Source organism: Centrocercus urophasianus, unplaced genomic scaffold (genome assembly GCF_019232065.1).
Source record: "Centrocercus urophasianus isolate 14NV4802_14NV808 unplaced genomic scaffold, USGS_Curo_1.0 seq_17, whole genome shotgun sequence".
Lineage (NCBI taxonomy): Eukaryota > Metazoa > Chordata > Aves > Galliformes > Phasianidae > Centrocercus > Centrocercus urophasianus.
Window position 1 is genome coordinate 13,868,924 of NW_024884722.1, and position 27,283 is coordinate 13,896,206.

At 44.3% G+C, this 27,283-nt stretch overlaps 3 protein-coding genes across 3 annotated transcripts; 2 read left to right on the forward strand and 1 right to left on the reverse strand.

Moving 5' to 3' along the window:
- The first annotated feature begins 2,272 nt into the window (after positions 1-2,272).
- Positions 2,273-6,790, forward strand: LOC122160025 (homeobox protein vex1-like). Its single transcript, XM_042818215.1, has 4 exons — positions 2,273-2,477; positions 2,612-2,808; positions 2,908-3,141; positions 6,494-6,790. Exons 1-4 carry the CDS (start codon positions 2,273-2,275, stop codon positions 6,788-6,790), a joined length of 933 nt encoding a protein of 310 aa, XP_042674149.1.
- A 3,274-nt stretch (positions 6,791-10,064) lies between these two features.
- LOC122160026 (homeobox protein vent1-like) lies at positions 10,065-11,397 on the forward strand. The gene is made up of 3 exons (XM_042818216.1): positions 10,065-10,308; positions 10,438-10,676; positions 11,023-11,397. Exons 1-3 carry the CDS (start codon positions 10,065-10,067, stop codon positions 11,395-11,397), a joined length of 858 nt encoding a protein of 285 aa, XP_042674150.1.
- Positions 11,398-14,262: 2,865 nt separating this feature from the next.
- Positions 14,263-15,391, reverse strand: LOC122160027 (homeobox protein vex1-like). Its single transcript, XM_042818217.1, has 2 exons — positions 15,020-15,391; positions 14,263-14,631 (listed from the first exon to the last, which is right to left on the reverse strand). Exons 1-2 carry the CDS (start codon positions 15,389-15,391, stop codon positions 14,263-14,265), a joined length of 741 nt encoding a protein of 246 aa, XP_042674151.1.
- Positions 15,392-27,283: the final 11,892 nt, after the last annotated feature.

Here is a 27,283-nt window from a genome sequence, read left to right on the forward strand (position 1 = left end):
ACTGTCATTTAGTTTGCCAAGCAGATCTTAAGACTTTTGCTAGTGGCAGCAGTGTCTGTGTCTGAGCTCTTCGTCTCTCAGTCTTTGTAGCAGCAAAGTGAAGGGGCAATCTCTTCCTGCTTATCTCTAACTGCAAAAGCCCAGGGACATCAGTGTAAGCAGGTTTTTGACCCATTGGCAATATCACCTGATTCTAAACACAGTATTTCTGAATCACACTTTTGCATGAGGTTTTCAAACAAATGCCTGATGAATAATGCATAGGAATAGAAAGAGCTTAAGAAATGTAGATAAAATTAAACTAGCAGCTGTTAAATATTGTAGAAATCGTTACATTCAGAAGTCATCTGCCATCTATCAAGGATGCTTATACAATTTATGTATAATGGAAATGACATTTGGTTTAACCTTGTCACAGTATAATCAGTTTGTGTCTCTGAGCGCTTAACAATTTACACCATCTTTTGGCTGTGACATTCGCCTCAGTAAAACGCATTTAATGAACCAGCAGTGTGTAAAGATGTAGTTTGTAGCTCAGATGGTGAAAATGTTTTCAAATTTGTAAAGAAATGATGTGACAGATGCACCAGCGTATGCTAAAACCTGAGATTTCTATTTTATAGAACACCATGTATCACATATTCTTTTTCCAATCCAACAGCTTGCCAATGCCTTTATTATTGACAGAACATAAAGCTGGTGAAATCCTACAGATAGATTTTTATGTATTTTTATACTTATAAACATAAATATGTATTTATTATATGTATATATTCAGCATATATTGTATCATACCATGTATGATTTGTACTTATATGCATATATATAATACTACGTAGGGGTAAGGGATGAAAATAACCTGGGCACAAGGGACTTACATATTTCCTTCGGGTGGGATTTAATGATGGCTAGATCTAACAACCATATTCTGAGGGAACAAGAGGTTGAAGTGTAGATTTTAGGAATCATAGATGAAGATGGTTTGAGTAAAGCTTACTGTATTGATACAAGTAAAAAAAAAAAAAAAAGGAAGAAAAGATATGAATTTATACTACTAAATTTGAAAACATTGAACTATTTAGATGCAAACTGAATAAGTAGGAGGGGTTCAGTCTTTGATCCTGTACCTCACTGACAGCCAAGGAAATAGAGCCTGGGAATAAATTACATTAACTATGACCAGAGAAGCGAATGCTGAGTCCAAGCAGGACTGGCAGAATAACAGAGCAAGAAATCAAATAGACAGCAAAGCACTGATTTTGTGTACAGGTGGCAGTGGATGGGTTTAAGTCAGAAATCTGCAACACTGATGGGCAGATCAAACCTGCAGTCACAATTTCTGCAGATGAGCTGATACCAGACAAGAGTGGGACAGGCATCCTTAAGGCACCAGAAATCTTTTGTCAGTGTACTGCTGAGGCATTACTGCAACAGCCAAGTGTTCCTGATGTGCACAAAACCCAACATAGATGGGAACACTTCTGAATAGCATACATAAGGTGGTAAGGGGGAAGATGTGGAGAGTGAGATAGCAAAGAACTCTGTGGGACCTGTACAGCTGGAAAGATTGGGTAAGGAAAATATGGCATGAATTCTGTATCTGAAATAGAGCAAATTCTAAGGAATAATTATCTTTTTCTGATTCTTTAGTTCAGAAAACTGCTTTATATAAGCAGCCAGGAGCCGGCCTGTACAACCCAACAGCCTTGGCACTTCTTTCTGGTTCACAACTTTTTCCTTCAGCCCCCCCTCTCTGGTGTCTATGCTGCGATGCTACAGCCCCAGCAGTACGCAATTCCTGCCTCAAGCTGTCTGGGGAGCACAGTGCTCAGGCCAGAGAAGAGGCTCAGAAGATCTGCTTAGGCAGAGGCTTGTCTGCTTGAAATGAAAAAAAGCTGTCTCTCGAAGACCCGCCGAGCCCGGGGGAGAGGGTCCTTTCGCACTCCCCCAGGGTGCATTCCCCAGTGCCATTTGAGGCCGCTCAGCACCATAAATGCCATTTGCATCGGGATAGGTTGCAACAGGAGCTGTAAATCACTGACGGGGGAGCGAACACCTCCAGGGGCAGACACTGCGGAGCCGGGCCTCCTCGAGCTGTGGCAATGTGTGAACGGTATCTTTTGTTGAGGGGGGGGACTGATGGCAATTAGATGATACTTATCTGGCTCTTTGATGTGTATTTATACAAACAACGTTTTCCTCCGGGACTTGAGGTATAAAGGAGTCGTGCTTCCTCACACTCTCCTTCTCGGCAGCTCCAAAACGCAGCAGGATGACCAAGGCCCCTTTCTCTGTGGAGTGGCTGTCCCAGAGCAGCCAGGCCCCCAAAAGTCCCACCCAGGGCACCCCGCACCGATCATCGCCCTCGGCCGCCGTCCGCCGTCTCGCCTCGAGCTCCAGACCCGGACTGAGCGAACGGAGCAAGGAGAAAGGCGCCGGGAAAGGCAGGGAGCCTTCGGCAACACCCCCCGCTGCAGGTAATCGCGGCCACCGGCTCACTCTGGGGTGGGAGGGCTGCATGAACTGTGAGCCTCTCCCTGGGGCCAGGGAAGGGATTGAGGCGGACGGGTATCCCTCGGGCCTGCCTGACGCTTTTTTCTTCCGTCTCCAGGTGCAGTGGGGCAACCGCAAGAGGAGCGGGGCCGCGAGTGCTCGTGCCCCGAGGAGCCGAGGGGCGGCCGGCGGCTGCGCACGGCGTTCAGCGCCGAGCAGATCAGCACCCTGGAAAGCTCCTTTCAGAGGCACCGCTACCTGGGCGCCGCCGAGCGCCGCAAGCTGGCGGGCAGGATGCGGCTCTCCGAGGTGCAGGTGAGCGCGGTGCGAGGAGCCGGGATGGACGGTGGGGTGGGAGGTGGCTGATGGTTTAGGAGCGGATCTCAATTCTTGCCCCGCTCCCTTTTCCTGCAGATCAAGACCTGGTTTCAGAACCGCCGAATGAAGCTCAAGAGGCAACTGCAAGAGTTGAGACCGGAGCCTTTCTGTACTCCAGCGCTCCCTTTCAGACCTCAGGTGTCCCTACCAGTCACCTACATGGCCCGGCCGCCGCCTCTACCCGGGCATGAGGCTGCCCCGGGGGGCTTTGCCTTGGCGGCGTTGCCAGCACCTGCCCTGGACATCAGCAGTGCCTGCAGAGCACAGCCTGTGGGTTTCTGGGCAGCACCCTGCTTTGTAGGATACAGGGATCCCAGGGCTTTCTTGCTGAGTGTCTGACCCGCTGGTATGGACTGTGACCAAGGAGAATTTGCACTAATATCTAATAACTATATCTGGGCTGCCCCTGCCTGCATCTGCCTGCTGGAGTTCTGGTGCAGCTCTGAGCAAGATACTGATCGACAATCCAGATCATGGACTTCAGGCCAAGCTGCCCAGCAAGTTCAAACATAGTGGGGTAAATGGTAGCATAAGTGGAATCACCTAACAAACCTTAACATTTTTTCAGCTTTCATCTGAATTGGTCACAAGGACTGCGGAACTATTTATCCTGCCCTGAAAGAGCTCCTCCCCATTGAATGAAGCACAGTCCTTATTCTCTAGTTCTGTCCTGGCCCTAGTAGAGAAAGAATAATCTTGTGTTGTACCTTGCAATTTACTGAGGATACATACAAAAAAGCATTAACTTCCCGCATTCCCTTAAATGGCTGTCCAATTTCTCAGCTGCTTCCACTATGGCACTTCAGGAGGGGGCTGTGCTTTTAACAAGACATATAGATATATCAGGAATTAGTTACCAGTATTTATGACTGGGCCTACAACGACAGCAGAATTTGTAATGAAGACATTGAAATAGCATATAGACTATGATTTTTAGGGTACAAAAAATGGTTTTCTATAAATATATGAAAATACCTTACCACAACTTCATGGGAGGCCTCAGTGGACTAACAAGGGCCTACTGCATAAAACAGATCTTGGAAAGATCTTGAATCTTGGGATCTGGCCTTGCAATTTGCTAGTGTCTCAGCATCTTGCATGTGCCTAATGGGGTTTGAGGGTAATTGTCAAAAGAAATGCAACGTTTCAAAGCTATTTTTCTCTAAATGGCAGTGAAGTTTGTTACCATTGTGCTGTGCACTTTTTGTTTGAGTAATGCTCATGACTGGATAATGTCTGAAGATTTTATTAAAATAAAATTTTAGATTTCAGGCTAAAGAAAGCGTTATGAAAAATGATCCTTGATTGATGTAAGTTGTTGTAAATCTTTCAAAGCTGATTGTGAGCTAACATGAAAAGAGAAATAAACATTTCCATCACTTCAGAGCCGGTCTCTTCAGTTATTAGAAGATTTCCAGTGCACTTGACCATTATCATGAATGGTCTGAAGGTTTGGTGCTAGTCATTCTTGAACACAAATATTCCATTTTTAGACAGAAATCACTCTGTCATACATCCACCTGGTTCAAAATAACTTGTATGTGCCTCCAAAGGCCACAGCCCTTGATTTTTCTAAGTAGTTCCCATATTTGGAAGTCTACTTAGTATTTTAGTCCATGCTGCATTTGTTTAGTCTTTTGAGGTTACTATTTGCTTACAGATACGCTGTTAACATGGCTCTAATTCAAGGGTTTCAGAAAAGCAATAAGGATTTTAGGTGCTATTGATCTTCCTGAGGCTTTTTTAGGAAGATATTACAGTTTAAGGAATTTTGTTAAGAGGAGATAAAAAAAAATAAAAATAAAAAAATCTAACTGAATGTTTATTTTTCGAATTCAAATATTATTAAATGACTGTATTGATTTGAAGGAAAAAAAAAATGGAAGGGAGAGAAATCTGAAATTCTATTGCTCTATCTCAAAAATCACTGGGAAACTGAGATGTCTCCAAAACATTCTTCAATTGAGCAGAGACATTTTTGAGATAGCGCTACACTCAAGATCGATAAGTATACAAGTTATCTGGAAAAAACTAAAGAGAGTCAAACTGACTATCCCATTTTTAAAGGGACAAATGTGGAGGGGTTAAGTGGTCTTTTAATCATGTTCAGCACAGGAGGAATCCAGACGGTTTGCTCACTCAGAATGCCATCAGAACAGCTCCTGGTGCTGTCTTAGGGCCAGGCCAGAGGCACACAACCCTCGGGGCAGCAGGCTGGGGCTGCTGCAATGCCGGGGAAGAGCCTGGCCCCAACCAAATGGGACCGGGGGGGGGGGGGGGGGGGCGAGGGAGATGAAAGGTCTTAAGGGAGAGAGAACAGTATGCTCCTACCCACAGAGGGGAGGCAATTCCTGAGCGTTGGGATTGGCTGGGGGTAGAGGGTGATGGGGATAGAGGGTGATGGGGGTGGGATGAGATTTAATATGAGACCATGAAAACCTGGCCTAACTGCACCCTTCCACACCCAAGCATGGCTCTTCGGGGTAACTTTCCCCTCTGTGCAAAGGCTTAGAAGAGTCCAGAGGCAAGCAAAATGTGCGGTGCTGCAATTTAATCCTACTGAGTCTGTAGAGGCAAACAGGGATGTGGAGCAGCCTCCGAGTAGAGGATGCTTAAGGAGTTAATGGACTTGAGTCCTGCAGGTACCCAGGCGGGTCCTATTAGGCTTTCTGCTAGGAAGGGTAACCTGAATGTATGAGCTGCAGAACCTTTTTCTCTTCTTTCTCTAGAAGTTAACATTCCAGTGATCTTAAAATACTACAATGGGCCTCTATGCTGACAGCCTCTGGCTGAAGGCAGAAAAAAAAAAAAAAAAAAAGGAACTGGGCAGAGCGCTCCAGCCCGGGCGGTGCATGGGCCGCTCGCCCCGGGGCCGGTGGCACTCGCGGGCACAGCAGGGAACCCACATTGCTCCACCAGAGCGAGCTCCATTTCAACACCCCTTTTGTGTCTTTAATCACATCACAGCCACCTTCCGGGCAGGAATGATGCCGGCGGGACAAAGCGCAGCGTGCGAGCCCCCCGCAAATGGCAGGGCCGGGTGGCTGAGTTGGGGAGGAACATTTTGGAGCTGGCGGCTCTCGAGGAAGGGGCTGTATAACCTGAAAACGGGACTCCCTGGGGAGGAAAAAGGGGTGGGAGGGTAGAAAGCTGACTTCAAAGCCTTTCTTCCCGCAGTGTGTGCGCAACCTGATTGAATTAGCGCCGCGGTAATGGCAGGGAGCCGGCTGCAGCCCGTGCGTTAACGCCTGTCCCAATTTGGCGAGAGCAACCAACAGGGCAACGGCTGGGAATAGGGCCGGCTGCCCCCCCCCGCAGCGCCCAGACACCGTGGAGCCACAGGCGGCACCTGTTAACGAACCAGGTGAAGTGATTCGGAGTTGTGTGCTAATCAGGAGGGATCTCGCACCGCCAGGCCATTATGTCTAATTGCAGCCCATTATCTCTTTCTTTGATACGTAATTAGATGCCAATTAACTTGATAAATCCAACCGAAACGAGGGGGGAGAGAAAGAGGAGAAATCTTTTAGTCTCAGTTCGGTTTTTTTGAAAGGTTTTCCCTCTTACCTTTTATAACTGTTCACTAAGTTTTTAAGCTCCGACCTAATGTTGTATTGTAAAGGCGTTTGGTGGGGAACTGATCCCGGCAGCGGATTGGAATTCGGGAGGTGAGGTGTTTAAGTTCCCATTTCAGCTCTCAGTTACTCTTCCTGGGCAATCGCGAACAGCTGCGGAGGTGTCACCGATCCCTGGGCAGCGCGGAGTGGCGTGCGTGGGAACTGGGTTCCTGCTCCGATTTGCACTGGCTCGCACCGAGGCTATCTCGGCGCTTTGTCCCTCCGTTGAGCAAAGAGCTGAATGGGAATTCCGTGATAAATCGCTTTTAATGCAAAGCGCGCGTTTGGTCCCACAGTGCTGAATGGGAATAGCTGCAGCGTGTGAGCCGGGAGGGCGCAGCGCTCCGGGTGAGTCAGAACATTTGTTATTTATGGTGTGTCAGCCCGCATTGTTCCCGTGGGCAAAGGAGAGCCTGGTGATGGCCCTGTTAGTGTTCACGGCTACTTCAAACAGAAAGCATCCATTCCGAAACAATCGATCTCGTTGATGCCTAATTGGCTGTCTAATAGCACTTATCAGGACATCAAACGGCGTGCTGGATAACCTAGTTAGCATTTCCAAAGGGGAGCAGTGAAGGATACAAACAGTGATCAGCGGTCTCACCGCCCCCCGAGCCCTGAGCCCCGCCGAGCGCTGGTGGCCGCGTCCCTTCCCGTAAGAGGCTGGAAGGGCTCCCTCTGCCTCGGGCTTTCACCTATGGAGTTGGCCAGTTAAGCTAGAAATTATTTTGCTTGAGATGGATTTTTTTTTTTTTTTCCTGATTTCTGGCCATAGTTTCTTATGCTGTTGCGCAAAAGTAGGGGATGGAGTATATATGTTAATAGACTTGGCGCACTAGCGCTATTCTTGGAGAATGCAAGTGCTTCAGCTTCTAGTGGCAGCTCCGGGGAGAACAGGGAGAGGCCTTTCAGTATCTAAAGGCCAACTACATGGAATAAAGGGACAAACTCTAGCGAGATCAGCTGTGATGGGATTAAGGAGAATAGTATAAAAGTAAAAAAGGGGAGATTTATATTGGATATAAGAAATTTTCCACATTAAGAATGGTGAGGCATCAGCACAGGTTGCTCAGAGAGGTGGTGGGTGTCCCATCCATCAAAACACCCAAGATCAGGCTGGATGGGGGCTCTGAGCACCTGATAGAGCTGTAGGTGTCCCTGCTCATTGCAGGGCAGTTGGACCAGGTGGCTTTTAAGGGTCCATTCCAACTCAAATGATTCTGTGAATCTAGTGTAGTGTGAGCCTCTAGAACCTGGTACAGGGGAAGTGCCAGTAACATTTTTTTGATAGCAGATAGAACTCCAGTGATACAAAATCTAAAGTGATACATAAAAATGGATCAGGAAAGAAACAAAGTCTCCTTTAAGAGCCTTATTTCTGTAGGAGGTGAGGAGGGGATTTCACTCTGCCCTCCCAGGATCATCAAAGTTCCCAAGTTTCTCAAGTCGGCACCTCTTCCTGGTGGGAGCTGCAGCAGCCCCATGACACCTCCTACCCATTTCCCATCTGTTCCGAGGTTTTGTGGTCTACAGATGTGGCTACCACCTCCCCCGGGGTGGGGGCGGGGAATCCTAAGGAGTTAAACATTTAACTTAATAGACAATTCTAATTAAATAATAAAGAAAAGGTCGTGGATTTCACAAACTTTTAGAAAATAGTGGGACAAGTCAACTGCTTCCCTTCCCTACACCCCCAAATGACATAAGGTGACATAAGATCTGTTCATGTATGGCACTGATCCAAGTCTCGTGCGTGGCTTAGTTCTGACAGTAGGGATGAAGAGTCTCTCCCCAATAGCTGTACATTGTTTTGTGCCCATGGGGTAATTCTGGGTATGGGGGCTCTTGGGTTTGATATAAGTTTTGTCCTGCTGGAGAAGCACTGGAGATACCCCTTCCCTTGGGGGAGAACACTGCTTACAGGTGTGTGCTTGACTCAGTATCTGCTGAATACCAGCAGTTTCTGGGTGTCATAGCATTTGGTCTAGGTGAGGCAGTTGGGCTCTGCAGTTACTTTGCAATGAAGTTCTATGCATAACCTGTGGGATGAAACCTGAGCTCTTCAGATGGGATTTGTTCAGGCATGGAGTTATTCATACTCATGGCTGCTCTGAAATAAGATAGAAATGGTGAGAAAAATGGTGCATTTTTTCCTTTAAAAAGAGGGTTCATGCACAGTTGTACAGGAATAGCTATTAAATCTGGAAGTGATCAAAATTGATGTGCAAATTCTGAGCTTTTTTGGACGACTTGGTGCCTTGGAACTGCGAGGTTTAAGGAGCTGCTAGTTTGGTGGCCCTTTTGAGTGTGTTTCCAAGACAGGGAGGGAGCCTAGTCTCCAGCTCAGTGCACAGCTGCTTGTGCACCTGCATGGACTTAAGCCAAAGCCAAAATGACAGTTTGGATTCAGTGGTAACTGAACTTCCATTAACAGCTGTGCCCAGCACCCCATAAAGGACAATGTAATCTCACTGCCTGTGCAAGAACAGCCTCTCCCAGCCCTGCTTTAGGGAATGGTGTTGGAAGAGAAGCTCCGGGGCTGGATGGGCTGTGCAAGGTGTTTGCATTGCTCCTGTTCCTGTGTTGTATAGCTTCCCCGGGGTCGGGGTTAGGGTGAGGCAGTGGGGCTGGAGGAATCAGTAACGCAATGCACTCATCCTAGTGTCCATGGAGTTACGGGAATGCTTGGAAGGATGAAAAAGGGCAGCATGAATATGGTTTTCTCTGCAACACGGGGTGTTCCGGGGGAAGACATCTGGGCTCTGTGCGTTGCTCTTTTTGTACAAAGTCACAAGCCCCTTCCCCATTCCAGCCCGGGTCCCAGCTTTGCTGGGGTGGGACGCGGGGGGGATACCTTCGCGGTGCCCTCCTCGCGTTACAAAGGCATCTCCCTCCCCGGGAAGCGCCGTGTGGGTTGGGGACCGTTCGGGGTTGATGAGGTGCGAGCGCTGCTCACTTCGTGCTTTGATCGCTCGGGTCCAAAGACCCTTCCAAAGGAGGTCAGGGATGCTTTCTGGCTAGACAGGTGGCGCCAAGTTCAAGCTGAGAGAGCCCGCGGCACCACCGAGCCCCAGCCCGGGTGAGAGCTCAGCCTAGGGGATAGGTGTTTGAGATCAGCGGCCTCCAACCGCTTTTCCCAGGGTCCGCTCTGCCGGTGACGCGCCAGGCGGCGGAGCTGGCAGCCGGGAATTGCTCACCCCGCAGCCTTAAGGCGGGCCGGGCGCTCTCAGTGTTGGGGTATCGCGGCCAGAGAGGAAGCGGGTAAAAATCCCGCCGGTCGTGGCAATATCGGTATCTTTAAAAGCCTCTCCGCGGGGCTGGGCCTGCCCGTGCCCTGCCCTCCGGGGGATAGGGGCAGGTTTGCACTTCAAGAGGGTTTCCCCGGCCCCGCAGACACGCTGGAGCCGGGGCCTTGTAGACATTTGCCAGACGTGTGAACTTTCTTCTTCGCTGGCAGCTGTTATCTCTGCTCGATTCCCACTTTGATGTGGCTTCGCACTTGCAAACTAGCCCGTTCGGGACTGGAGCGCCTGTATAAGAGCTGATCGAAGCCGACAGCCCCAGCCCCTCACCGCCATGAGCCAGGCCGACTTTCCCCTGGCAGAGCACAAATCCGACGGGATGCGGCCCCACATCTGCTGCGTCCCCCCTCCCCGCGCCCCCACCTCGCAGGGCAGCGGCCGCAATTCCCTCCTGGCCAGGGCCGAGCCCCGACGGGGGAGTCCGCGACCGGAACAGCCCTTGGACTGCGAGCCCGGTGCGGAGCGGCGGAGTGGGACCTGTCCCCAGGCGCCCAGCGAGCGCTACCTGTCGGAGTCAGGTAGGTGAGAAGGGTGGGAGGAGAAAAAAGGCGGGTGTGGGTCGGGACCTCAACTCGTGTCGGCGCAACGGAGGCGGACCATGGATGGGGGAAAAGGCTTCACCGCCGCCCCTTCCATCCCTTCGGCAGCCCCTGACGGCGGATGGCTGAGCGCCGACGAGTCCTCGGGCTACGAGAGCGAGAGCGCCGGCGGGGAGCGCTCGGAAGCGGAGGCGCCGTGCGGGAGCCGCGGGCGTCAGCGGCGGGCGCGGACCGCCTTCAGCTCGGAGCAGGTGTGCCGGCTGGAGAAGACATTCCAGCACCAGAAGTACCTGGGAGCCTCGGAGCGGAGGAAGCTGGCGGCCGCCCTGCAGCTCTCCGAGGTCCAGGTGAGTGCCGGCCATCTCGCATGGCTGCGCTGAGACGTTCTAGCGGCCTTTGGCTGAGTTCCACTGCTTAATACCTAACAACTTAACTAGCCAGGCCTCGATATACATCGAGTTGTGTCTATCTTGCAAGGGTTATAGACGTTCTTAGCGCCCTAAAGTGATTCATCCATAACCCTTCTGCACTCTGATCCTCTGTGCTTGGTTAGCTCTGGCATCAGCCCAACACAGGCAATTAAAGCAAAGTGAGCACGGAAAGGTCCGGTGTACTGCCGTTGCTTGCACCTTGCACTTGTAAGCAAAGTACTGAGCTGTTACTTCCTCGCCTACCATCCCTCCTATTTCTTAGATCAAGACGTGGTTTCAGAACAGGAGGATGAAACTGAAGAGGGAAATCCAGGACCAACAGCACCTCGTATCTCCTGCTCCACTCTACAGCTTCCCCCCGGAAACCACCCCTCCAGCCCTCCTTTCCGATGAAGGCTTTCCGTTGTCTTTCCACTATCCCTTTGCTCCACAGCATCAGAGACTCCTGCCTCTCCCCCCGGTGTCTGCGATGCAGCTCAGCTTCTCCTTCCCCAGATACGATGCTTTTCAAAGCACCTACTGCTTCATGGCAAGCGAGCTGCCATACTACCATCAACACTTGCTTCCTCCTCATCCTTCTTTCCATTCAGTAATTCAGAATAAAATGGACAATAAATGCCATCCTCTGTACACCTGATAGTGAAAACAAAACATGGTAGACAAACAGGAAAAATTGATGAGTATGATGTATTAGTATAGTGAGAGAAATGTATTATTTTCCATTTAGATGAATTTTTTGTCTGATTTGTAATCTTACATGTTTACCTATCTAAATTAATTGTAAAGAGTAATATTTATTAATATTTGTACTAATTAGCATTAAAATTGGATGTGGTGCCTCTTGGTCTTCTTTATGCCTCACCTTTTTGAAAAGCTTTATTTTTTTTTCCCCAAATACTTCTATCTTCTTTCTTTGATATGTATTGTGCTGAAGATACCTTAAGCACAGCTGAAAGGCAAAATTATTCTATAGCTATGATACACTTACAGTTTTGTGCCTACAGCTTTCATTTTGTGCTTGCAGCAGCTGAAAGGGAACTGAAGGAAGAAAAGCCAAAGCAAAAATTTGCATTTGCAAGATTTCCCACGGTGTAGAACAAAATTAAGTTTAGCTTGGACTGGAAATTGCACACCTTCGGTTTTCACATGTATATAAATTGACAGATGTTACCTGTGCACAGTGTGCAAAGGTTTCACTTGTGAACTGCTCTTTCAATAATGGGGAAAAATTAAAAAATTGTGTGCATATTACCTGGCTTTCCTGCAGTCACATTGAGAGGGATTCTGTATTTTGTTATGTTTGAGAGCCTGAGCCTTGCCAGCTGTATCATACCATGTTTGAGGCACAGCAAAGGAGGAAGATGAAGGTGTTTTTCTTCTGTATATTAATTGATGTATTGCTTTGCACTTCTAGTCTCTTTTCCATCTGAGAGCTCCAACCGTGTTAATCACAGATGCTTGTGCAGCTGATTCATTTTTTTAACTGTGATTAAATAGTTCAAATGTTCAGAGTTCTGAAGTTTTACAATTATCAAATCCAGTATCTTGAAAAAGATTTAAGAGCATAATTAGAGTTCTGTTAATAGTTGTATTGTCTAAATGAGATTTTAATCCGCAAATTTGGCCTTTGATTCCCCACTGAATGCTCATGGTAATTGCATATTTTGAAATACTCCTTAGGTAAATTGATGCTTTTAGGACAAGCAGCATTTGAAGGGAGCAGCTTTAGTTTTTTTGCTCTAATGATCCTGAAACTTTTCTTTTCCCTTTCCCATTAAGAAAAGGTGGTCGTTCTCAGGAGCTTGGTTTTTCCATGGAGGGAAAGGATTAATTAGCACTTTTCTTTTAGAACTTAATGAAGCTTATTCAGTTCTTCTAAGTGCATTAAAAACTAGATTGATTGCTGCAATGTAGTCTTAATTTTCCCCCTGTTGCCCTGCACCCCAAGGGCTTCGAGTTTCAGTGTAACAATCTGAGGGGGCACCTCACTTTTGAAATGATATCTAAACCTGATGCTGTCTTAACACTAAGAGGTGCAAGGCTGGCATTGAACTTCGTGGTCAGCAGGGGAAGCAGTGTCTGGAATTTACAGGGTAACTGGTCCTAAGTTGCCATGCTGCGTTTTCTCTGGGTTGTACAGCCTGTGTGCACAGTGGCAGATTAATGCACTTTCTGTCCATTCAGCTCCCGGACCCCATCTCAGAGCAGAGTCCTGGTGGGGCTGGGAGCAAAAAGGTGTGGGTGCGTTGGGAGAGGGATCTCCTCTGAGTGACAAAGATGGGTTGCTCCCCTTCCGCCCTGTAAGGTATGGATGCTTCTTTACAGCATGGTTGGTGATTAGGATTTGGGGTATTACACCAGAGAAAACAATCTGAACAGAAGGTAGGACTGTGGGTGGAAGTTTATCTCCTATTCCTCACTGTCCCTTGTTGTCTGCCAAGAACTGTACATTCAGCTTTGCTCTCCTCAACCCCAAAACACAAGTGGGGTAGTGAAGAACAGCAGCGTTGTACAATGGGGTTGTAGGCCATGTTTATCAACTCCTTTTTTATTCATAACTTCTACCTCAAAAAGAGATATTCTATTGTTATTTTCATTGGACAGTACAAAGTTATTTAGCTTTCAGCTAGCAATCAGGTTAGGATGGTCAGGGGCAAGAGAGATAAAATCACACCTACTGGTGTAGCTCCACACTGATACAGGGAGTGCTTCTCCCTACTCCCTTCCTGTAGGCTTGAATCTGCTATTCTCTATAATAGGAGGATTTTAAGGAGCAGTCCCAAATGTACCTGATGCAAGCCTAATGCTGCACTGCAGCTTGAAGTTACTGAATCTGCCAAGTTCAGCTGAAGCTGTAGATGTAATAACTGATATTTCATGTTTTCAGTGGTGCATTAGAACAAAACTTATGAACAACTGGAGTGTTTTCAACAGTAGATTTAAATTACAATCACATTTTGCACTAGCATAAAAAATACGATTGACAATTAATCCCCTAGCTTCCTCTTTTAAAATGCAGCTAAGTAAAGAGGAGGTGACTTTAGGGACTGTGCAAAATAGACAGATGAAATACAATATGAGGCAATTTGTGTTTGGCCACAGGGTTGACACCTATTGTATCACTTTTGTTTTAACTTGTTTGATGTCATTGACAAGCCTTTTCTTAAAAGTCCCTTGTCATGAACAGCTATCACTGTGTCCTCCATATAGTTCATCATGTAGCTACTGCATACATATAATAAACACTCCCTTTTCTCTGTGAAGAACCGCATGTGATTATAGGCTGTTTTCTGAGAACAAACTCTGGGAAAAGTGTTTCAGTACAAAGAACCGAAGGCTGTACAAGTTTCAGATCTTCCACTTCCACTCTCAGTATTATACCTCGAGGCCGTTGTTTCTTTTTAACATTAGGGGAAAAAATATGAAAAAAAAAGTCACACATATTTAATATAAATTATTACTCTTTAGATATTTGGCAGCTTACAGATAATCTTTGGCATTGTTAACAAGGTAGGTAGGGCTGGAATCTCAGTCCTTTGTGGTCGTTGGTTAAAGTCACAGCTGGGATCACAGCGGAGTATGCAGGCAGTGCTGGGCCGGGGGGAAGCAGCAAAGCTGTGCCTGGCAAAGCTGCCTGTGAGAGCTGTGCTGGAACAGGGGGCGCCAGCAGGGACGGGCTGAGCCCTGCTGGGTGCAGGGGAGCGCTCAGGGTAGAGGAAACACTGATATCCAACCCATGAGGACAGCTGGGTGTCACCGTATCCGGGTACTGGTGATAGGGCAGGAACAGGCCTGAAACAAGGGCTTCTACCCTGGCATCCTGTGTCTCGCGTTTAAATTTCATACGGCGATTCTGAAACCAGGTTTTTATCTGGGGATAAGAAAGGAAAAATCAAGAACCACCCCACTCCTCTCCGTTCCACGCAGTGATGCGCCCTGCTAGCCGCCCTGCTGTCCGACTTGCAGGGTAGCAGCTACAAGAGGTGGGGCTGATAACGGTGCTCTGACGGTGTGGCGATTTGGCCCACCTGCGGCTCAGGTGCGGCAGGGCTGACTCTGCTTTGAGTGGGATCCCGCAACGCCACCGCGTGTAGGCATCGTTTTAAGAGAGAGACGGCTAGAAATCTGGTATTTATGAGTCAGTACAAACCTATACAACCGTGCCAGCCGAAGCAAGGATGCCGACTCCACGCAGTTCTGTGTGGCAGAGCCGTCGGCAGACCCGCCCATCCCCTCCCTCCAGCCCCACGCCCGCTCACCTGGCTCTGCGAGAGGTCCAGAGCCGCAGCCAGCCGCCTCTTCTCGCTGGCGCCGATGTAGCGCTGCTCGCGGAAGCTCCGCTCGAGCTCCTGCAGCTGCGCCGCCGAGAATTTGGTGCGGGGCCGCGCGCCGCCTCCCTCCTCCACCTCGTGCGCGGGGCTGCAGCGCCGCGGGGCCGGGTGCGTTGTGGGAAGGGAGAGCGGCGTCGGAGGGGCGGCGAGGCGGGCAGAGCCGCACGTGCCGCTGTTGTTCTCCCGACGGCCGGCAGCTGCGGTCCCGCCGCGCGCCCCGCACTCTCCCTGTGCTGCGCTGTTACCCCCGCTGCGGCTGCTCTGCGCCAACCACTCCACGGAGAAGCGGCCCTTCTCCATGATGGTGGGGCTTTCCCCGTTCTCTGAAACCGTCCCGGAGCTGGGGGCAAACATTTAAAGCGTTTTCAGCGGCGTGGCTCTCCGAGCATCAAATGAGGCCGAGAACAAAGGACCCCGTTGAGAGGCCTTTAATCTCCCTCTCAGGTGATTGTTACATCCGCCTAATCTCTGAGCGCCGCAGTTAGCGGGGCTCAAGGCTGCCTGACCTGGCGCCAAGTTCAGCCCTGAGTCACCCCCTGGCCGTACAGCTCTGATAACCACGTTGCGGCCTGAAATGGCCGTTGTGCCCCCGACTCCAAGCACATCGCGATTTTCAGTTTTTTTCTCCCTGGGACGAAGGAGGAGGATTCGGGAGGGGCTGGTGACGATGGACAGAGGACTCTTCTGTGAGAGCTCACCCCACATTTGGAGTTTTTCTTGCTCACTTGGAGGAATCCTCTTGCCTTTCTATCAGCAAAGCGATCTGAGGTATGAATAAATACTCCTTGGCCTTAAAAACAAGGGAAAAATATGAAGTTCTGGTATCTCCCCACGATGCCCATGAGCAACGTGCTGCTCTTTGTCAGCTCAGGAGGCATTGGTGCTGTTTGAACTTGGAGCATTTCACTGCTGCCCCTGAGGCTGAGGGCAGAGATAAGGGCTTTCTCTGCGCTCTGAAGTGCACGGTGCAGTTGCTGACCTGTGTTTGTGCAGCACCTGAATCATAAAGAAGTTTTCGCGGCGGGAAGAGTCGCAAGTAGGTTGCAGGGGCATTAGCACGGCAGATGGTGAGGTCATCCGTTAGAAATCAAGGTGGGAAGTTCTGAGTCCTCTAATAATGAGTAGAACAAGCTAATTCTTATGAATTAATTCAAGGACTGGGCAGTGAAATTATGCTTCAGGATGTTGGGCAGGACGAGAAAGGCTGAGAAAATGACCAATTGGCTTGAAATACGTCAGTTCATGTCCTAAAACATCTCTCTTCCCCACACACTAAAAAATGTATGCATTTCAAAGTAAACAGTTCTGATGTTTTTATAAAGTAGATCAAAGAAGAGAAGTGTAATCTCTGTTCAGAGGCAGTCTGTTCGAGGATGATTCAGATAAGGGTGAGAAAAGAACCTCTTTTACGGTCTGAAGTGGGCTTGGGATGGCACAGTCCTTATCCTCTGCAAACACGGGCTAACACATTTACAGGTTGTTTCAGTAAACAGCCGCCGCTGCTTGAGTTTATACAGCCAGAGATAATGAACTAGCTTTCACACAGAGCCGAACGCGTTTGAGACATCATGTTAATTCGGAGACTTCAAAGAAATCCGTGTCACGGCGAAGTATTTGCAGAGAGCTGGCAAAAGTCAAATAATGCCACCCTTCAGGCCATTTTCCTTTAAGGCTGTCTATATTTTCTGAGGCAATCGTGGTTTTCTTTTTCCTCTCATAAAATGCAGTAGGAATTACATGCCCTTTTGCTTAGAGTGCTGAAACCCGACCAGGCGTTTTTAGAAGTTGCCTTGAGCGTGCTTCATACATATGTCCGCAGATCTTTTGTTCTCCTTGTTAATGAGAAGAGTTCTCTTGAATGTTAAGTTGGGAGCTTTGCTACTCTCCCTCTTTCTCTTTCTCTCTTTTTTTTTCCTCCTGAAGACGTCCCCCACCTACAGTAATCTCTAACTTTTGAAAACTACCAAGATGCAAGTTACATTGTACCTGTCCCTTTTAATGAAGAAAAACAATCAAAACTCAGAGGAAGTTTGGAGGAGGAGACTGTTGCTAAGTCTTCTTTGATGACAATGAGTCCTAAGTACATTCAGAATGATTTGTCTGGAACGGACCATTACAGATAATTTTAGTTAGCTTGGTTCCTAGTCCTATAAACAACTATAGAATTATAAGCATGTAATAAGTCAGTTAATCGTAAAAATCCATGGTTGAATCTATTGATCAGAGAGTCTACTGTATAGAGAGCAGAACTTAAAGTGCTGGTTGGAAACCTGAGTGTTAGTCCTGGAAACAATGAGCTCTGTTGGGAAAAATTATAAAGAGACAGTCAACTTCTTAAGTGAATCATTACAATGCATTTAGTGTTACAGATAACATCTAATCACAAGGAGCAGTAAAACATCATTCCTTTATGTTATTGTTTCTACTTGTTAATTATTATTGTGCTGATGCTAGTAGATGAGCAACAAAGGGGAGTTCCGCTATGATGGCAGCCCTAAAATTTGCATTTTATTGTTAATGCAGGGCTTAGTGTGCTTTGTTTTATTTCTGTAGTGATTGATGTTACTTATTTATTTATTTTACCCGACCAGATTGGAAGAATTGCCCTTACAGCTTTTGGGACAAAATCTTTAGTTTCAAAAGGCACAGGGAATCAATATATAATTTTTGTACTTATTACATTAATTTTCAGATTCATGAAAGGATTAAAGGCTTCTAATGCTTCCTCTTTTTTTTTTTTTTTTTTTTTTTTTTTCTCCCCTTCTTGAGACCAAATTACTTAAGAAAATCTTATAATTTGTACTTAAGAAGCTAGGAGTAGAAGTTTCCACCTTGTCCAGCATATGCTGAAAACCACATATCTTTTTGGAGAAGAGGGAAAAAAGGTAATCTCAAATTTTCCATCTGCTCTTAGTGAAGCCTTACACAGATTTAGATTAGAGTTACTCTGAGAACTGCTACTGAGGATAATATATTTGCTTTTAAAATAATACAAGTATTTTTAATTTATAGTTGTAAGTAGCATAACACAGATGTACTGTGCTGCTTCTTAGACAGTACAGCATATTGGAAACACTATTTTTTGCCTTGGATAATTGTTGGCAGAAGACCATGTTCTAACATGAGGTGGCTGTCCTAGTTTTAAATACTGGCCCATTTATTGTAAACAGAAGTGAGGTCATATCATCAAAGCTTTATTGTGATGTCATGTGACTGCCCTCTAAAAATGTTTAGTGTTTGTTCAACGCTGTCTTTTATCTGTAATATCTTTCTGCCATTTGATACTGCCGTTGATATTATACCTTTTTTGCTTGTTTTTGTTCTCTTCATCTGCAAAACAAAACTCAACAAGGACTTCAGCAAAACTAGAAGAAGGCACACATGTGGCCATGAAAGTTATAAACATGAGAATGACTCATGTTTTAAGAGACTAACGCTGTTCATGCTTTGTGTGTTATAACAGTGATTTAACTGAGGTGCAGAGGGTTGTTTAAAGCGTCTCTCACACCCTTCAAAGGATTCTGATGGAGTAATTGCAAGGCTGTAAGTGAACACCACGCGAGGGCAATTACAATTTAAAGGGTCATTGCTGCGTGTTCCTACTTAGCAATTATCACACAGTAGATCCTGTGGTGAAACACCCATCTGGTCTTTCATTGATTGTTAGCCCTTTCTATGATTACCTAGAGGACAGAAAGCACAGTGACCTGTTTCTTACAGGCTAGAGAGGTGTACTGCAGGAGTAACTGCTCCATATCTTAGGCTGTGACATACTGATAACCTTTCATGACTGAGTTTTCTGGTTTTCTTTTGGTTATTTCAGTGCGCTGTCTTATAGTAATTAATGTGTTTTAGTTATTGCCTCAGTTGTGAAGAAAAGCAGTAGTTGTTCAGCATTGGTTTGGTTATGGAATATATTAACATGTAGAAGCTGGGTTTTTTGTCAGTATGCTAGCAGTGAAGCTATCTATATAATGAAGTGCACCGAGGGTTAATTCAATCATTTGAAAAAATTCTAAGGACACTCATTTCTACCTTGAATGAAGGATACACTCAGCTAAATGACACATTTTCATGTGTAGTAGTAGTAGTACTAGCAGCTCTGCGGTTGAAGAGAGATGTCTCCCTTACCTGCATGCGTTTTCCTACACGCTCTTCTGATCTGTCAAGGAGTCTGCTTAGGTTTTCAGCTATTAAACAAACAGGAAAGAGAAAATCAGGTGCCTTTTAACAACTGTGAGAGCTAAACCTAAAAGGCTGGATGAGCTCCACAGCCTGTACAGAGGAGTGTTTGGACTGTGGATGAGATAGAAATGGGGTGATTCCTATTAGTAGTAAATGGTATTGGTGCATTTGATAGAGGAACAGTTTGCACATTCAGGAGGTCAGTATAGCTGCTCTTTTTGTCCAGATGGAGAGACTAAGATAAGAATTACTTTGTTTACAGTTGAAGTGGTGATATTCAGTTACATTCAAGTAAGAAGTTCTAATTGGAATTGATAACTGTTACATAGCTATATTCATGTTTACATGGAAGGATTCTATAAAACTATGTAATTAAAACTGTAGATTAAGCTCAATGTCAGTGCCATTCGTCCTTCAATTAGCTATCAGCATTTAGTTTTTCATACAAACTAATTGCATCTAATTGTCAGTGATCAAACATAATCCTTTCCATTTCAATCCAGCTGTCTCCTGTGTATTGAATTGTTCATCTTACACAAAATCTTACCATCTCAGGAAACAGAGCTGGCAAAAACACATTAACCTAGGAAATACTGCTTTTGCTAACAGGTAATCAACTAACATCTGTAGGATCATCACTTAGAAAGTTTGTTTAAAGAAACGTTTAAAGAAGCTCTCTGAAATATCATCTCCACATTTAGGTATGGTCAAAAGAACAGATAAAATTATTATAGGCTACTTAAAAAGAAAAAAAAAAAAAGAACTAAAGTATATACACTATTTTTGTGTATTGCAGAAAAATATTTTGGATCTATACTTATGTTTGTTGAAGTAGCATTTTAAAGGCAATGTTTGGAATTCTTAGCTACTTCTTCCCCAAGAGAGTGTTGGGCACTGGCACAGGCTGCCCAGGGTGGTGGTGCAGTCACTGTCTCTGGAGATGTTCAAGAAATGTTTAGATGTTGTACTGAGGGACATGGTTTAATGGGAAATATTGGTGACGGATGGTTGGGCTGGATGATCTGAGAGGCCTTTTCCAAACTTGGTAATTTTATGATTCTATAATACAGTATGGCTTGATATCTTAATTTCTAGAGTAACTCTATTTTGTAGGACTGATGTACATATGCAGATGTAACACAATGGTAATTGGGTCACGATTTTTTTTGAGGATTATTTTCACTACGTAGCTTTCTCTTTGCCATCTGAACACTGATTATATTAGTTTGACTTTATAATATGTTTTCTATTCTTTACTGCTGTACTTTAGAATGAATGATGCTTGCATTGTGAAGGACCTTTTATGACAGTGCTAAATTGCATCACTCTGAGCACTTCACAGTACTTAAAGCAGAATTTGCTAATGGGCTAAACACAAGCACTTCCATTTGTTATTTACTACATTTAACTGTAATTCAGCAATAGTTAAATTGTAGCTTAGTTTTAACAGTGCATTGTGCTCCCGTAAAGGGATAGTCTGTTACTGCTTTCAAGCTCCCTCTGACACTGAGTGATGTTTTTCTTGTGTAAGGGATATCATGTAATAATGGGAAAAAAAAAAAAAAAAAAAAAAAAAAAGGAACACACTATTTGGAACTAAAATTGAAACAATGCTCAATCTGAATTTAAACCTGCCCCCTCCCCTGACATAATATGAGACCAGAAATTAAACGAATATTCTTGCATTTTTCTTATTAAAAAAAAAAAAAAAAAATGACCTGCTCACACAGGAAGTTTGAGCTTGACAAAAGAAACAAGTTGTCAGAAGTTGTTTGATATGTAATTACTATTTCTTTGTTTTGAGATTTTCCTTTCTGCTTTCCCTTCACTTGCTGAACACCTTTCTAAACCTATGGCTGACAAAGCTTTGGTCCTGTAGAATGAAGGAGGACACTTAAGGAGGAAAAAAAAATGTATGGGAATACTGAGTTCAGGCTGCATTGTAATACACGTGTCTTATGAGATGGAATTAAGTTTGTATGAACAGTTCTGTGTTTTGTTTTGTTTTTGTTTTAAACTTTTTAGCTCTTAATTTGCTTAATCATTTTAAAAAATTATTAAGAACAAGACAAACAAAAACAAATAAAAAAACCCCAATGTGGGTGTGTATCAAGGCTCACAACATTTTGGTAATGGGAACAATTATTGTTATTCCGAGTTCTGGAGGGGGCTGTATTACAGAAAGAGCAACTTCATAAACAGAAGAGGGCAGAAACAACACGATGGCCAAGGCTGTTCCCTCCTCTGTCTCCTCCTTCGGCTACAACAACCCCAGGCGACGCTACAGGCTTGGGGCAGTGTGCCTGGAGGACTGCGTAGAGGAAATGGACCTGGGGGTATTGGTTGATGCTCGGCTGAACATGAGCCAATAGTGTGCCCAGGTGGCCAAGAAGGCCAATGGCATCCTGGCTTGCATCAGAAACAGCGTTGCAAGCAGGAGCAGGGAGGTGATCATCCCCCTGTACTCAGCACTGGTGAGGCCGCACCTCGAGTACTGTGTCCGGTTTTGGGCCCCTCACTGCAAGAAAGACATTGAGGCCCTGGAGCGTGTTCAAAGAAGGGCAACAAAGCTGGTGAGGGGTCTGGAACACAGGCCATATGAGGAGAGGCTGAAGGAGCTGGGAATGTTCAGCCTGGAGAAGAGGAGGCTCAGGGGAGACCTCATTGCTCTCTATAACTTCCTGAAGGGAGGTTGTGGTGAGCTGGGGGTCGGCCTCTTCTCTCATGTCATTAGTGATAGGACCAGAGGGAATGGTTTCAAGCTACGGCAGGGGAGATTCAGGCTGGACATTAGGAAGTATTACTTTTCAGAAAGGGTGGTCGGGCCCTGGAATGGACTGCCCAGGGAGGTGGTGGAGTCACCGACCCTGCGGGTGTTCAAGGAAAGGCTGGATGTTGTGTTGAGGGACATGGTTTAGTGGGAGCTATTGGGGATAGGTGAACGATTGGACTGGATGATCTTTCAGGTCTTTTCCAACCTTGGTGATTCTATGATTCTATATGCTTCATAAACGCCCAGTCCTTTATTTCCGGCATTTCTGCTTTCGTGGTTTGTCGGGCTCTGTTCCTCACTTCTCATCTCATTATACCTGCTTCCTTCTTGCCGTACCTACCCGGGAGCCGTCAGCAGGGGGAGCGCTGAGAACGCGGAGAGACTCTCCGTTCAATGGGCTGCAGTGGGAAAAGTGCTGCCCGGCCCGCGCGCTTCGCAGCTGGAGCCTGCTGTGATGGAGAGAAAAAACCGAGTTCTCAACGTGTTGTCTATGGAAATCTAGCGTGAAATCTAGTTGTTATGACTTAGATTTTTTGAGGGAAGTACATTTGGGACTTTTGAAAGTGAGATAAATTTTCAAGAGGCAAAGAACAGGTACACACACACTATATTTCTTCATGAATGTCAAATCCACGTATTAAGGATGGGAAGAATTAGAGTTCATCAATTAAATTGTTACACCATTTGTTCAATGCAGTAAAAAATAGATTAGTCCCAAACTGAGATATGGTAAACAGGGAGCTGTGGTAGGCTTTTTTCCCTATGTACATATGTGTAAAGATTCTCCCTTCACCGCAGTTTTTCAGTGTAAACACAAAGTTAACAGAGAAAAAAAAAAATTCTAACTAACTTACAATCAAGGATTTTTGGCTGTATGGATTTACTTAATAGTTCACTGGGGGGTCAGAATACTGATGCATGGTAGGAAGGAGGAGAAAAAGGAAAGAGGAGGAAGGGGTACAGGACTTTTCAGCAATATAGATCTCATCAGTTCTTCGTATGGATCCTTTCATTCTTGTTTACACATTGCACTGAGGTCGATGGTTTTTATATCTTCAGGGGAAGAAAAGAAAAATGTTTTATGTGGATGCTGGAACATGAATTTGAGGTCTTAACTTTAGCTTAAAACGAACCTTGATGTTCAAAATAGTATGTTGTGAGTAAAAATGGTTTTTTACTGCAAAATGCAGCTTTCAGAAAAACTTTGCTTTCCCATTCTCCTGCCTGTGTGGACAGGTATTCTCACTACCTGTATCATTACCTGTCTCTACACTTGCCTCTGTAGAAAAATTATACTCATTCATGTCAGTGTATTTTTGAAAGCAGCTGAGATGAACATATTTCCCTCTAGCGAAGTTTGGCACTTTTTCCTTGGGCAAATCTGTCATGGGCATTTGTGTGTGAGTATAGAGGAAATGCAAATACTCTTTTTTTTTTCTTTTTTTTTTTCCCCCTCAAATTGCAATGTCAAAGATATTCCTTTTCATAAATTGTGCTCTTTCAAAATAAGCAGCTTCTCTTCCTCCACTATGGTAATGAATCGGTTTATCTGGAAGATACGTTGGATCAGGTAATTGACTTGGATGAAAAAAAGTACTGCAGAATTCTTCTTTTTGGGCTCTCTAGTACTATGATCTGGGTGAAAGCACAGATACGGTGGGGCAAAGGCAGGAATAGGGAGTCATGGGAACTTCAAAAGTGCTCATGTAATACTCATTATTACCACATATGAGGGTTTGATTTCTGAAACAGACATTATTTCCAGTCTTGTAAAGCTGTTGCAAGAAGTGAAAATGAAAAACTTTCAGTTTAATGTAGGCTGATTTCTGAGTGGGTTTTTGTTAGGTTGTTTCTGATATATTGAAATGCTTCAGGTATAAATAAAGCCCAAAATGTTAATCAGTATCTCCCATTCCTACATATGTAAAATACAGAAGGGGAGAAGGGGCAAATAAATAGAAGGTTAGTTATAGTTTGGAAAATACACTAAAGAGCTAAATATTTGCTTTAAAAAAAATAATAATCAAGTGTTCCTACAGGTATCATGCTACATAGAATAACTTTAACTGCAGTACTATGCTTTATTATGATTTAACATTTTGTGTATGTGCTGTATATTTGGTGTCATTAGCTATGTCATATATTTATTGGCAGCTCAAAATTGGATGTCTGAAGTGATTTTCATGTGTAGAAATGATGAATAGCATGTAGTCCTGCAAGGAACACCTTTCCCAAGGAGGTTGTGGATGCCCCATTCCTGGAGGCATTCAAGGCCAGGCTGGATGTGGCTCTGGGCAGCCTGTTCTAGTGATTGGCAACCCTGCACGTAGCAGGGGTGTTGAAACTTGATGATCATTGTGGTCCTTTTCAACCCAGGACATTCTATGATTTTATGATTTGTTTGTCCTTACCGAGTGATTTTTCTTTATATTGGGGATGTGCCTACATTTGCACTGTTTATTGAAGTGATAATTTTGGTAATTTATTTTTGTAAATTTATAAATAGTTTCCAATTTTGAACTCTTCTCTGCTGTTATTTGCTTGTACATCTTGTTTCAGAATTGGGACTTACAGTATTTTAAATTAGTTTCAAGTTTCATATTTAAGTACAAGCTGATACTATAAATTTATCCATAATATATCTGCAAAACATCTAGTTAAAAATCAATGTAACCTACAATACTGAAACAAATCTTGTTTCAGATGAGATAAATGGAAAAAAAATCTATTACACATTACAGAATAGAGAGGAACATTTGTACAGCATATTAGAGTGAAGCCTGGCATGATTACGTTCCAGTTATTGCAATGGAAAATGTTGATGTTTATTATAATGCAACCAAAGGTTATTTTGGGGATTTTTTTAAAAAATATATGTTTAAATAGAGTTGTATTATTCTGATCATGTTTCTGCTGGTAGAAAACTACCCCAGCTCTGTAGAGAAAAGTTGAACATAAAATTACTTCTAAACCATAAATGAGTGAGTTGTATTAGCTTCGTTCTTTTACTGGAGGTAAATTTGAAATGATCTTGAATAATAAATAATCAAAAGACTATTAGTCCTTTGCAACTCAGTGCTTCCCTCTTCATGGAGCTGATTCAGTGTCAGTGTTCATCATGGTACTGACTATTACCTTGTTTTTTATTTCAGTATCAGAGATTTTATATTCATGTCTGTAGATGGAGCTAGTGTGTCCAAACTTGCCCCCCTTTCCCTCCCCTTCTCCCCCAGATTCTGTTCCTGGAAGGTTTATAGGTTAAATTTATATGTGTGAGATGTATTCAAGGTAAAATGTATGCTCTGTAATGCAATTTAATATTTTGTTTTAAGGTTAGGTGCTTCCCCCCCATTTATTTACATTTTATCTTGTTTTATGTGCTTTTTTTCATCTTTATATGTAATAATTGTGCAGGTTTCACTTGATTCTGATCAGCAGATTTAGTATTTCGTTATGTGAAAAAAGCCTTCCATTCTTTACAAATGAGATAAGGAATATTATAACATCTTAAGATATTTATTTCATCTAGAATAATATGGCACAATAGTAAGGAAGTAAAATGGCTGGTAGTGTACATACTATTACTTTCTCCATGCACGGAGTTTTGCAAACCTTGTTAGAATTTGTGGTATAGGGTAACACAGACTTCTGAACAGTGTGTGAAACTTTAGGTTTTTATTTGACACGTGGTATATTCAGTTACAAGGTTCCATAATATTTTTCACAGAACTGATATGACATCTCTTTCTAGAGTAAACAAAATAAACTGAACAGAAATATAATAAAAGATTAACAGGAAAATAAAATTCTCCAGTTCCTCTTCAAAGATGCTGTGAATAAAAGGAGAAGAAAAAAATTAGTATGCTTATTACTTGATTTACCATTTACCAAGTTTTACCAAGTCCGTTTTAACAAGCAAGAATTTACAAGCTGGCGTAATATGGGGTACATAGAATCTTGTAGGATTGGGTCCTAAGAGTAACTCGTACGTTCTAGACACCCAACCTGGATAACACGCACATGACTGAGCCTACATGACCAAGCCTCCATGCCCTGACTTGCAGTGCAGTCCGTGAAGACTGAGTCCAAGAGAGGTTTGGTGTTGCACTTTTGCAGTCTGTGACTCTGTTCCCTTTACTTCTGAAAGTTTATGGGAATAACAAATTCAGAAATATTAGCAGTGCATTTGCTACAGATGAAACAGTTCACCAAGCAGTATGTTAAACATTTGAGTAGATACTTAAAATACTATTCTCTCACAGAATTAAATCACAGTGAATTAGAAATGAGATTAAGTAATACCACTACCTTGTGTTCATTTTTTTGATGGTGAAGTGAGTGTTACATAAACTAACCTTTCATTTCTTCGTGTGTCTATTTCCTCCATGCATTTTGATCGTCATTTCGGCAGCGCTGTTTGGAATGAATGGCGAAGTACCTCAGTCGCCCCATTTTCCCATGCTCTATGCCTCTTTAGATCAAACTCTCAAAGAAGTATATGCATAGGAAAAAGGAACAACGAGCCAAATCAAGATGTGGTGAGAGTATAAAGAATAAACCTGTAATAAAAAACACAAAGATTAATAAGCATTGAAACTAAATGTATTTTTGAAGTTCATTTCTTTTCTTCTTTTTTTTTTTTTTTTTTTTTCTTCTGATTCAGTGTTACAGAGTTGTTAGATGATAGTCTAGGCTAGAAGGGAGGTTAAAGCATGAAACAAATAACTTTAATCCCTGGGGATCAACAGGGACTTCACAGCATTTAGTATGTTAAAAATTCAGTGTAATTTCCTATTCTGAAATACATACAAGAAAATGAAGCTCTCGGAAAGAAGAAATGTAGTCATTTTTGTAGCAGGGATCAGAAGCTGAATTATAAGTCAGTAAAAGTACACTATCTTCTTTTAATGAAGTTGGAACTGCTGCGCAATATTTAAGACTTGGACTTAAAGGCTGTGAAAATATGTGTTAGAATTACCCACTGAATATACGAGAGGAGAAAAAAAAGAGTTATATCGTACAGAATACTGAAAAATTAATTCTGAAACAAAAGAAAGACATACCTGTTTAGCTGTCTGATGCTGGGACTGCAATAGCTTCGTTTTCATGAGAATTTATGCCTTGCTCAAGACCTTGAAGAAATATGAACAATACGATGTAACTGTTTTCGTAAGTGATAATCCATTTGCCCCTTGCCAAGGTCTTTGCTGCACCTGCAGATTGGGTGCGCAAAA

Coding starts and splice junctions, on each gene's coding strand:
- LOC122160026 (XM_042818216.1), top strand. CDS start 10,065: ATGAGCCAGGCCGACTTTCCCCTGGCAGAGCACAAATCCGACGGGATG. Junction 10,309..10,437: donor GCGCTACCTGTCGGAGTCAG/GTAGGTGAGAAG, acceptor TCCCTTCGGCAG/CCCCTGACGGCGGATGGCTG. Junction 10,677..11,022: donor TGCAGCTCTCCGAGGTCCAG/GTGAGTGCCGGC, acceptor CCTATTTCTTAG/ATCAAGACGTGGTTTCAGAA.
- LOC122160025 (XM_042818215.1), top strand. CDS start 2,273: ATGACCAAGGCCCCTTTCTCTGTGGAGTGGCTGTCCCAGAGCAGCCAG. Junction 2,478..2,611: donor GGCAACACCCCCCGCTGCAG/GTAATCGCGGCC, acceptor TTCCGTCTCCAG/GTGCAGTGGGGCAACCGCAA. Junction 3,142..6,493: donor GTGCCTGCAGAGCACAGCCT/GTGGGTTTCTGG, acceptor TGTATTGTAAAG/GCGTTTGGTGGGGAACTGAT.
- LOC122160027 (XM_042818217.1), bottom strand. CDS start 15,391: ATGGAGAAGGGCCGCTTCTCCGTGGAGTGGTTGGCGCAGAGCAGCCGC. Junction 14,632..15,019: donor TGGACCTCTCGCAGAGCCAG/GTGAGCGGGCGT, acceptor TCTTATCCCCAG/ATAAAAACCTGGTTTCAGAA.